At 44.3% G+C, this 11650-nt stretch overlaps 1 protein-coding gene across 1 annotated transcript; it reads left to right on the plus strand.

Moving 5' to 3' along the window:
* Nucleotides 1-2475: 2475 nt before the first annotated feature.
* Nucleotides 2476-10320, plus strand: LOC107297510 (tripartite motif-containing protein 72; the record flags this gene model as incomplete). The annotated part of the gene is made up of 4 exons (XM_015826873.1): nucleotides 2476-2706; nucleotides 3787-3809; nucleotides 6922-7040; nucleotides 9336-10320. Coding segments are annotated over 4 exons (945 nt in total), but the record flags the coding sequence as incomplete, so codon positions are not given.
* Between the last annotated feature and the right edge of the window lie 1330 nt (nucleotides 10321-11650).

An 11650-nucleotide genomic window follows, 5' to 3' on the forward strand; every position in this document is an offset into this window, starting at 1 on the left:
CGAAGAGATAGGCGTGCGCAGCAGCAGACACGTCGGGCCAGACAATTCCGCTGAGTCACTGGGCCACACCCCACTGGCTATATAAGCAAGGGGTGTGGCATGTGAATTTTCGTGACGGACAAAGTTTGATGAACACTCGGTTGCAAGCATTCTGGCAAGTTCTCGGGGCTTATCTTTGTTTGCTGTGGTTTATCATTAAGGACTTGGCAGGCAGCTACGAAGTGGCTGCCAAGACATTCCGTTGCCTTCGTCGGTGCCGAGTAGTTTGTCAGGCCTCGGCTGACTGGTTGGGGGGTGTGGGTCGGACGGGGGACAGAACACAAAAGTACAACATTAAAACATTGGCTCACCGATTGTATTGCTCCATGCTAATAAGCCCATGCCTACCTTATGTGTGTGTGTGTGTGTGTGTATACAAACACCACACACAAACACATTACAGACTTATTCTGCAAATCTACATTTAATTTGTATTGTAAACATTGTATTCTACAAACTTTATGTTTAGAGAGAAGATCCCCACCTCTTGTCACCTTTCCTCTTGGTTTTTATTTTCATATTTAATCTTAATTTTCAATTATGTTTCATTATGTTTTTATCATTTTGTAAGCCATCCAAAATCATTACAACAGGGAGATGGGTGGCATATACCGGTCGACGGATAAATTGTCTTCCATGAAAGTGGTCCCTGGTGCAAGAAAGGTTGGGCAGCGCTGCTATAAAAGATAAATATAATACTGAGGGGAAGCTTTGTTGACAGTGAAGTGCTGGATACCAGGAACAAGCTGTCCAGCCCTCACAACAGAACCATTCCTTCTTGTCCCTCCCTTATGTCAGGGCTTTTCAACCTTTTCACCCATTGTATCACTTTTAGGATATGGCAATATCCGAGTACCACCATTCGCCTAGCAAGGTGTCAAAAACATGATGACCCCCCCCCAAAAGGAAAAAGTGATAAAGTACAGGTAGTCCTCGACTTACAACAGTTTGCTTAGTGACTGTTTGAAGTTACAATGGCACTGAAAAAAGTGCCCCCCAAGCCACAGCCGAGCAAGGCACCTGCCTGCCCACCCGGCGGCGCTCTTCCTCCTATCCGAGGTTTTCATTGTTGTGAGCATTTCTGTTGAGGATTGGCAGCGGGGGTGGGGTGGGGGGTGTTTGGTTTTTATTCCCCCCGTCTGCTGGGTGGTTGCAGCAGGTTTTGGTCACTTCACATGACCCCGGGACACTGTGACCGTCATAAATATGAATCAGTTGCCAAGCATCTGAATGTAAATCACAAGACCCTGGAGATGCTGCAACATTCCAGCTGATCGGCGCTTATACTAGGCTCAGCAGAAGCACCAGGATCAGCGCCGAGCTCCAGCTGGAGCCTGGTGCTGATCTTGGCACTTCCGCTGAGCCCTGACAGCCCTGCAGCTCCAGCCGTCTCTCGCTCAGGCTTGTGCGGTGGTGCCACCGGTTCAGCTCATTCCCCTCCCCTGCTACCACTTTTCTAGGATGGTCGTGTACCACCGTCCAGGTGCCAATGTACCACAGGTGGTACCCGTACCACTGGTTGAAAAGCCCTGCCTTATGTTGCTAGAATCAGAATAATAATTTGGGGTTCCTAGTGGAACTGGGTTGTGCAAGAATAAATCAAAATGAAATCCAGACAGCTGTGAGGAAAGGAGATTTATTTTTCCCCCCAAAACAAAGAGATTTGCCTATGAGGGTAGCTACAGAGAAAATGGGGTACACAAGGGCTGTTTTATAGGAGAGTTTGTCCTGGGTATGGCTTGAGGAGTGTGGGTCTGTGTATGTGTTGATCCAGAGAAGGGCTTGATTAAATCAAATGATGTGGATTGTTGTCTCTTCATTTGAATTGTGTTATAATTATGTTTACATTGTGTTAATTGGGTTTTGTGTGTCTGCTTGTATGCGTTTACAATTTGAAATAAATGTCTAATTCATTCTTATGTTTGCTATAAACTTAAAGGATTTTACAGATTGTTAATCAATAACTTCATTGGAGACCTTGGTTAGTTAACACATGATTCCCTATACAACAGTGGTTCCCCAGCCTTTTCGGCTTGGTGGACTGGCAGGGGGGAGAAGGGATGGTCCTGTGCGAGCGGCAAATCCATTTGCGCAAGCAGCAGGCGCGTGTGCTCGCTACTCGCACAAGTGGAGCTGTGTACATGTGCATGCTCACCCCCTGCTTGCACAGCCCAGAGGATTGGCACTCCTGCTATACAATATTTCTAACCAGGGGTAGGCAACCTCGGCTCTTTTATGACTCGTGGACTTCAACTCCCAGAATTCCTGAGCCAGCATGGCTCATCTTGGAAACCTCTCCCTTTCCCCTCAGCATGGCTGACTCAGGAATTCTGGGAGTTGAAGTCCATGAGTCATAAAATAGCCGTGGTTGCCTACCCCTGTTTCTAAACCATAATTCTAACAATTATATAAATTTATAAATTCTTCCCACACTAGGAAACAGTATCCCGGTTCAAACACCAAGTGTCAGACCAGCTGGGGGTCATGCGGTCCTATCTGGGGGTGCTGGAGTCTTCCCTGGGCCAGGAGGCTGAGCGGGTGCAACAACAGGCCACCGAGGCCTTGCAAAACGAACGCAAGACCTTGACCCGCTACCTGGATCAGCTCAAGCAGATGGAGATGGTGCTGGGCAACGTGCAAGACGAACCCCAGACCGAGTTCCTGAGGGTGAGGCACCTCCATTGCCCTCGTTCTGATCTTTTTCGGTCTTGATGAAACTAAAAAACCAAGTCAAAGCTGATCATGCTTCTGCATTGTGTGCTCAACCTTATTGTAGGCATATGTGGTGTACAGGTGGTCCTCGACTTACAACCGTTCAAAATTACCACGGCGCTGGGAAAAAAGGCGACTTACGACCATTTTTCACACTTACAACCGTTGCAGCATCCCCATGGTCACGTGATCAAAATTCGGATGCTTGGCAACTGGCTCATATTTATGACCTTTGCTGTGTCCCAGGATCATGTGATCCCCTTTTACAACCTTCTGACAAGCTGAGTCAATGGGGAAGCTGGCTTCACTTAACAGCCATGTTACAAACTTGACAGTGATTCACTTAACAATCAGGGCAAGAAAGGTGATAAAATGGGGCAAAAGTCATTTGATAAATGTCTCACTTAAAAAAATTAGAAATTTTGGGCTCAATTGTGGCCGTAAATCGAGGACTACCTATATCTGTATTTCATTTTTTAATTTCCTAACCAGGCTGGTAGGAATCCTGGAAATCATAACCCGACAACTGGAGGGCTTCAATTGTTAAAATCTGCCCTGAGGGAAAACTACCTGAAATTTGCTAATTTCTAAGGTGACCAACCGTCCTCCTTTAGGGAGGACAGTCCTCCTTTTGTAAGTTCTGTCCTCTCTTGAAAGATGTCCTCCTACATGTCCTCCTTTTTGATATTTGAAGACTAATCTGTAAATCTCCGTATTCGATCGATGCCGATCCGATCCGTTCCGTGTGATGTGACGTATTTGTATTTGACATGACGATTCGTCAAGGCTCGGTACAGTGCGGTGAGACACGATTATGAGACGCATGCACTCCGCACAGGAGAATTGTTTTGAGAGAGTGCGCCACGCGCAAGAGTGCACTGCACACCAGTGGCTTTGTTTACTTCTTACTGAAACATGACACGGCACACACGCACGCATTAGACTCACTTTTTTTTCTTCAATTTATTTGTGTCCTTCTTCTCATTGAAAAAAGTTGGTCACCGTATAATTTCTGCTTTCTTTTTTCCTCCACAGAAATATTGTCTGGTTGCCAGCAGGTGAGTAACTGTCCATTTAAAACAACCCATCAGCCAATTCTCTTCTCTGAGTTGTGCACATCTTAAGTATCTCCAAAATGAGGGGTCCTTGGTGCTCTCTGAGCTTGGCTGGTTTCTTGTAGACGTTTCGTTACTCAAACTAGGTAACACCATCAGTGCTAATAGGAGGCGGGGTTTGCTCTCTCCGTTCTTTCTGCCTCTCCCTACTAGTACTGAAGATGTTACCCAGTTTGGTAATGAAACGTCTAAAAGAAAACAACCAAGCCCAGAGGGCACCAAGGACCCCTCACTTAAGTTCCTCCTTACCAGGACCACTTTCTTAGAGGATGAGAGGGACAAATGATGACACATATGTGACAATATGACACAACTGACGCTGCCTATGTACTTGCAACAGACATTAGGGTAGGTGTACACAATTTCATCCTTCGTGCAGCGACGACACGACGTCATTTTGACTTCAGTGTTACTTGTTGAAAGTGCTCTTAAGGCAACCTGTACTTCACTTGCATATTTAAAGGCCTTGAACACAGAGTTCCTGCATACAGGTAGTCCTCGACTTACAACAGTTCATTTAGTGGCCCTTCAAAGTTACAACAGCACTGAAAAAAGTGACTTACGACTGTTTTTCATACTTACGACCATTGCAGCATCCCCATGGTCACGTGATCAAAATCCAGAAGCTTGGCAACTGGTTCATATTTATGACGGTTGCTGTGTCCCAGGGTCACCTGATCACCTTTTGCGACCTTGTGACAAGCAAAGTCAATGGGGAAGCCGGATTCACTTAATAACTGGGTTACTAACTTATTAACTGCAGTGATTCATTCACTTAGCAACTGAGGCAAGGAAAGTCATAAAAGGGGCAAAACTTACTTAAAAAATGTCTCGCTTCACAACAGAAATTTTGGGCTCAATTGTGGTCATAAGTCGAGGACTACCGGTAGTCCTGAAACTACAGAAAGAAGCTTTACTAGAATCTCAACAATTAACTAGGTTTGTCTGTGTATGAGAGAAACAAGAGGACGATGTTCTGAATGAAGGACACCTTCCTTAGTTGCTGTTTACCAAAAACTCCAACGTTCCTTAATGTTAAGCTGCTAAATAAATGCAGAGAGTATGTTTTACTCTCCTTAATTTGAGAAATTATAATACAAATGCAAATTTATAACACAAATTATAATACAGAATTAGAGCACACATACAACATTATAACACAAATCAAACTCCCAGAGTTTGATTTGTATTGTAATTTTTTATTTGGCAATTTTATTTGGGCACTCCATCACCGGAAGGTTTTTAAGAAGAGACTGGACAGTCACTTGTCTGAAATGGTATAGGTTCTCCTGCTTGAGCAGGGAGCTGGACTAGAAGACCTCCAAGGCCCCTTCCAGCTCTATTCTATTCTAATTCATTATTTTGCGGTGACATGTGGCATTAGCTACTCAACCTTGTATATCTTCTTTTGGATATTCCATTCCATTTCCCACTTTCCCGTTCAGCTGTTGCTCCATTTCCCCGGAGCCCACTCAGTTTCCATCTATCTCTCCTTGATTCTATCTTCATCCTTTCCGATTTCACAGATTGTTCTCTAATTATTAATTGTACTACAGGTAGTCCTCGACTACCAACATTACTGTTGCTAAGTGAGAATTGTGAAGTGAATTCTGCCCCGTTTTACAACCATTCCTGCTACAGTTATTAAGTGAATCACTGCGGTTGTTAAGTTAGTAACGTAGCCAGCAGTGTGCTGCAGCTGCCAAAAAGGCCAACACAGTGCTAGGCTGCATTAACAGAGGGATAAAATCAAGATCATGTGAAGTATTAATACCACTTTACAATGCCTTGGTAAGGCCACACTTGAAATACTGCACCCAGTTTTGGTCACCACGATGTAAAAAAGATGTTGAGACTCTAGAAAGAGTAGAGAGAAGAGCAACAAAGATGATTAGGGGACTGGAGGCTAAAGCATATCAGGAAGGGCTGCTGGAATTGGGTATGTCTAGTTTAATGAAGAGAAGGACGAGGGGGGACATGATAGCAGTGTTCCAATATCTCAGGGGCTGCCCCAAAGAAGAGGGAGTCAAGCTATTCTCCAAAGCGCCTGAAGGCAGGACAAGAAGCAACGGGTGGAAACTGATCAAGGAGAGAAGCAACCTAGAACTAAGGAGAAACTTCCTGACAGTTAGAACAATTAACCAGTGGAACAACCTGCCTTCAGAAGCGGTGAATGCTTCAACACTGGAAGTTTTCAAGAAGAGACTGGACAGCCATTTGTCTGAAATGGTATAGGGTTTCCTGCCTGAGCAGGGGGTTGGACTAGATAACCTCCAAGTTCCCTTCCAACTTTATTATTGTTGTTGTTGTTGTTGTTGAAGTGAATTTGGCTTTCCCGTTGACCTTGCTTATCAGAGCATCACAAAAGAGGATTACGTGATTCCAGGACAACTGCAATCATCATAAGTATGAACTAGTTGACAAGTATCCAAATTTTGATCATGTCACCATGGGGGTGCTGTAACAGTTGTAAGTGTGAAAAACGTCATGTTTTTCAGTGCCATTTGAACAGTCACTAAATGAATGGTTGTAAACTGAGCACTACTTGTACAGCAAACCTTTAGTCTCTTTAGCTCGGCTGATATTTTGTAAAGAGGCTGTCCCATTTTTGCTCTGCAGGTAGCAGCACTTTGAGAACAATTTCTTTATGACCATCATCCAACTTTTCTTTCTTTTTTTAAAAATAAATTTTATTAAGTACAAAAGGAAAAAAGAAATTAAAAAACATTGAACGTAGTGGATCATCCTTGACATATATCTTTGTCTAATCATTCCATACTGTACATATAAGAATAAATCCAACTTTTCTGAACCTCATCCTGTTCTCTGCAGATCGTTGGATTAAAAGTGGCCACAATTTCCCCAACATGTGGGGCTTGTCTTCCAATATGTACTGGTGGGCACTTTGTTTGGGAACCTTGTTTTAATAAACAATTAACTATTGTTAAATGTTATCATTTTTAATAAGAGGGAAATGTAAAGAAAAGTAGGGGGAATCCTCATTCCCCCCCCCCAGGCTGTGATAAAGTGTCTTCTCCTTTCCTTCTCCCTATAGATTGCAGAAGATCCTGGGGGAATCTCCACCCGTGGCCCGCATGGACATTCAGCTCCCCATAATTTCTGATGAGTTTAAGTTTCAAGTATGGAGGAAGATGTTCCGTGCAATAATGCCAGGTAGAGACCACCACTTGCGGGATAAGGCTGCATGTGTCACGGTTCCGACAGATGAAACTCTTCAAAGAACTTGAAGGCATTGTTTACCTTAAGGAATCTTTATTCGAGCAGCATAGATAGCATCGGCACATACATAAGCGAAGCCAAAATCTGGATTCCCCTCCCCTTAGCACATAGGATCAACCACAATTCCCTCCTCTGATTAACAGTCATAAATCAAATTCTCCAATTAGTTTGAAATGTAGGCTTTCCCTCCTTTACTCCAACCCGCCATTTCTTATCATCTCTTATTTCAAAAGCCCTGAATTCATACACTATTACAATATTGTTATGTCTAACTAATTTCCATCACATTCTTCCTCCTCCTCCAGTATCATCTAATTCTAAGAGTAAAGCATAAGAAAGAAAAAGGCTGCATCTCCATAGGTTGTCAAAGCAAGAACATTCCAATGTTAGCAGCGTTGACAGCATGTGTGCATGTGTGTTTTAAAAGAAGTCGGCTCTTTTCCTCACCCAAGTCTATATATATTGCCATTACAGTAGAGGTTATTGCAGCCTGTCACATGACACAACATAAGGTAACACCTCCGCTCTGAGAACTAAAGAGAAGGTGGATTTTCTAAAGATAAGGTGTACAGGTAGTCCTTGATGTATACTCGCAACCGAGCCCAACATTTCTGTTGCTAAACAAGAGAGAGATTAAGTGAGTTTTGCCCCATTTTATGACCTTTCTTGTCATAGTTGTTAAGTGAATCACTGCAGTTGTTAAGCTAGTAATGTGGTTGTTAAGTGAATCTGGCTTCGTCCTTGACTCTGCTTGCCCGGAGTTCGCAAAAGGTGACCACACGACCCCGGAACACTGCAACCGTCATAAATACAAATCAGTTGTCAAACACTTGAATTTTGATCACGTGACTGCAGGGATACAGCAACAGTTGGGTGAAAAATAGTTATAAGTCACCTTTTTCAATGCCGTTGTAACTTCAAACGGTCACTAAATGCCCGGTTGTAAATCAAGGATTACCTACACTCAGTTTCTGTGCTACTCAACTCTGTCCTTTCTAAAATACTACTACTACTACTACTACTACTACTACTACTACTACTACTACTGCTACTAATAATAATGTTGGAAGGGACCTTGGAGGTCATCTAGGCCAGGGCTTTTCAATCTTTTCACCCATTGTACCACTTTTAGGATATGACAATATCCGAGTACCACCAGTCGCCTAGCAAAAACCTGATGACCAAAAAAAAGAAGAAGAAAAAAGTGTGAAGTACAGGTAGTCCTTGACTTACAATAGTTCGCTTAGTGACTGTTCGAAGTTACAATGGCACTGAAAAAAGTGCCCCCCAAGCCACAGCCGAGCAAGACACCTGCCTGCCTGCCCGGTGGCGCTCTTCCTCCTGTCCGAGGTTTTCATTGTTATGAGCATTTCTGTTGAGGATTGGCAGCGGGGGTGGGGTGGGGGGTGTTTGGTTTTTATTCCCCCCCATCTGCTGGGTGGTTGCAGCAGGTTTTGGTCACTTCACATGACCCTGGGACACTGTGACCATCATAAATATGAATCAGTTGCCAAGCATCTGAATATAAATCACAAGACCCTGGAGATGCTGCGACATTCTAGCTGGTCGGCGCCTCTTCTGGGCTCAGCAGAAGCACCAGGATCAGTGCTGCTTTTCAGCTGATTGGTGCTTCTTCAGGGCTCAGCAGAAGCACCAGGATCAGCGCCGAGCTCCAGCTGGAGCCTGGCGCTGATCCTGGCGCTTCCACTGAGCCCTGACAGTCCCGAAGAAGCGCTGATCCTGGTCCTTCCGCTGAGCCCTAACAGCCCTGCAGCTCCAGCCATCTCTCGCTCAGGCTTGTGCAGTTTTGCCACCAGTTCAGCTCATTCCCCTCCCCCACTATCACTTTTCTGGGATGGTTGCGTACCACCTGCCAGGTGCCAATGTATCACAGGTGATACCCATACCACTGGTTGAAAAGCCCTGATCTAGTCCAACCCCCTGCTCAGGCAGAAGACCCTATAGTATAGGGTTTCCTGCCTGAGCGGGGGTATTGGACTAGAAGACCTCCAAGGTCCCTTCCAACTCTGTTATTCTATTCTAAATATCTTTGCAAGTTAAGGAATGAATAATTCAGAACGAATAATTATGTTCACTCTTACGCTATTTCTTTTCTAAGTACAGAAAGCCTATCCACTGATTAAATCCTCTCCATGAAAGAAAAGAAAAGAAAAAAAATCCTTATTTTCACATTGTGACTAATCTTAACGTCTTTCTCTCCTCCTGAAGCTTTGGAAAACCTGACCTTGGACCCAGCCACCGCGCAAGCCAACCTAGTGGTGTCTGAAGATGGGAAAAGAGTGGAATGTGTTGAACATAAGCAAGCCATGAGCTCGGATGACCCACAACGGTTTGACAAGTCCAACTGCCTGGTGTCACGCCAGAGCTTCTCACAAGGAGAACACTACTGGGAGGTGACAGTAGATGACAAGCCCCGTTGGGCTCTAGGCCTCATCTCAGCTGAAACCGGGCGCAAGGGTCGCCTGCACGCCACCCCGTCCAATGGCTTCTGGCTGGTGGGTTGCAAGGAAGGGAAAACCTATGAGGCCTTTGTGGAGCACAAGGAACCCCGGTCTCTGAAGCTGGAGGGAAAGCCCAGCCGAATTGGGATCTACCTCAGCTTCGACGATGGCCTCCTGGCCTTCTACGATGCCAGTGACGAAGACAATCTGGTCCAGATCTTTGCTTTCCATGAGCGCTTTACAGGCACGGTCTACCCCTTCTTTGACGTCTGCTGGCACGACAAGGGCAAGAACAGCCAGCCTTTAATCCTCTACACCCCAGAGTCACAGGAGCGATAACTAACCATGAGCAGAAATGACCCGGTATCTTCTAGACCAGCCTTCTAGACCCGGGTTCCTCTTTATGTGCTGAGTCTGCATCGTGTAGCATCCTAAAATTCTAGACAATTATAATCCCAATAGCTCTGGAGAACACCAAATGAGCAAAGGCTGCTATAAATTCACTCATTACCAGCTCCTATCTATATTATCACCTGCCATGGTCTTCAGAGGAGCTGTTTCTTACCAAAGCTGCACATTGTACCCCTCTCCCCAATTATTGGTAATTTTAACTCCGTTGCACACAGACTCCTAAGTCATAGCCACATTCAGTTTGATTAAAGAAATGCCACTGTATCAGCACAGGTCTGCCATCTAAAACTTGGAATCTTGACAACTTTCTTGGTTTAGAAATAAAGGTTTATTATCCTTGTTATATCTTCGGTTCTTTAGGCATTGAATGAGGCAGAGTGTTGAAACAGCAACAAGTTTATTAACTCAGAACAGAAGCAGCCCTAAAGGCTACTGCACAGCTATTTATACAGGTAGCCTCTAGGTGGCAACCAATAGGTTTAAAGTAACAGTTTCCTGACGCTCAATTATTTTGGCCACCAAATGAGAAGAGAGAACTCATTGGAAAAGTTCCTGATGTTGGGAAAGATTGAAGGCAAAAGGAGAAGGGCCGGGAGAGGACGAGATGGGTAGATAGTGTCACTGATGCAATGAACATGAATTTGGAAAACTTGTAGGAGACAGTGGAGAATGGGGAGCCTGGCTTGCTATGGTCCATTGGCTCACAAAAAGTCAAGTACGACTTAGCAACACAACAACAACTCTGGGTAGTGCACAGTAACAAAAACAGATAATAAACTGAAAAGAAAACCTCCACATAATACTAAAACATACTGTACACACAATGAAAATATTGTGGGAAGTCAGCCCCCCAGAGAAGGAAATATTAAAAGGGCAGGAAAATATATTTCCTCAAAGGATCTTAAAGAGGCAGAAAAGCATGCCCAATTTTTCTTAATAGCCCCAGATCTCCCTCCCCCAAGCAGAAACCAGCTCTGTAGAAATGCAGATGTAAATAATCCATTCAGGAAGGTTGGCGGCCTCCAGCTAGAAGCTTAGGAAGACAAAGACACCTAAAATCTACATACCCCACCCAAAATCTAGGACAGGACATAATAGGATTAACACACAGATACCAAAGGGCACACTCAGACTCAGGTCAAAGTTAATGCCACAGGAACAACGCCACAAAGAAAAGGCTCCAGAGGGTATAAAAACCCACTCCCTACATGTGTTCGCTCTCTTTTCTGCCAGAGCCATCTTTCTGTCTGGCTCTCCTCTTCAATAAACTGCAACCTTCTTTCTAAAGCAGTCGCCATGTTGTTTGTCCCCGGCTTGGACTGAACCATGATGAAAGCGTTTCTTTCAACAATTGGATATACAGAAAAATAATGACTACCAAGCACCATAATAACAGCAATGAAGGGGGGGGGGTTTCCACTCAACACCAATATGTAGATTAGTTTTCAAGCAGGAACTCTGATATTTAAAGAAGCAGTATTCCTCAATGCAAGTCGGAGAATGCACCACGTGGTATAGTCCTCCAGTAGAAACCCTCCCCACATTTGAAGAAAAATATATATTTTTCCCATTCTGCAAGAATCATTTGCTCACACGCTATCCTGTTGTTGTTGTTTTTAATTCTCTGCTGACTTTGCCTATGCTATTTTCTCCATCAAATATTTATTTTTG

The sequence above is a fragment of the Protobothrops mucrosquamatus genome, unplaced genomic scaffold (genome assembly GCF_001527695.2).
Source record: "Protobothrops mucrosquamatus isolate PMUCROS unplaced genomic scaffold, P.Mucros_1.0 scaffold3350, whole genome shotgun sequence".
NCBI lineage: Eukaryota > Metazoa > Chordata > Lepidosauria > Squamata > Viperidae > Protobothrops > Protobothrops mucrosquamatus.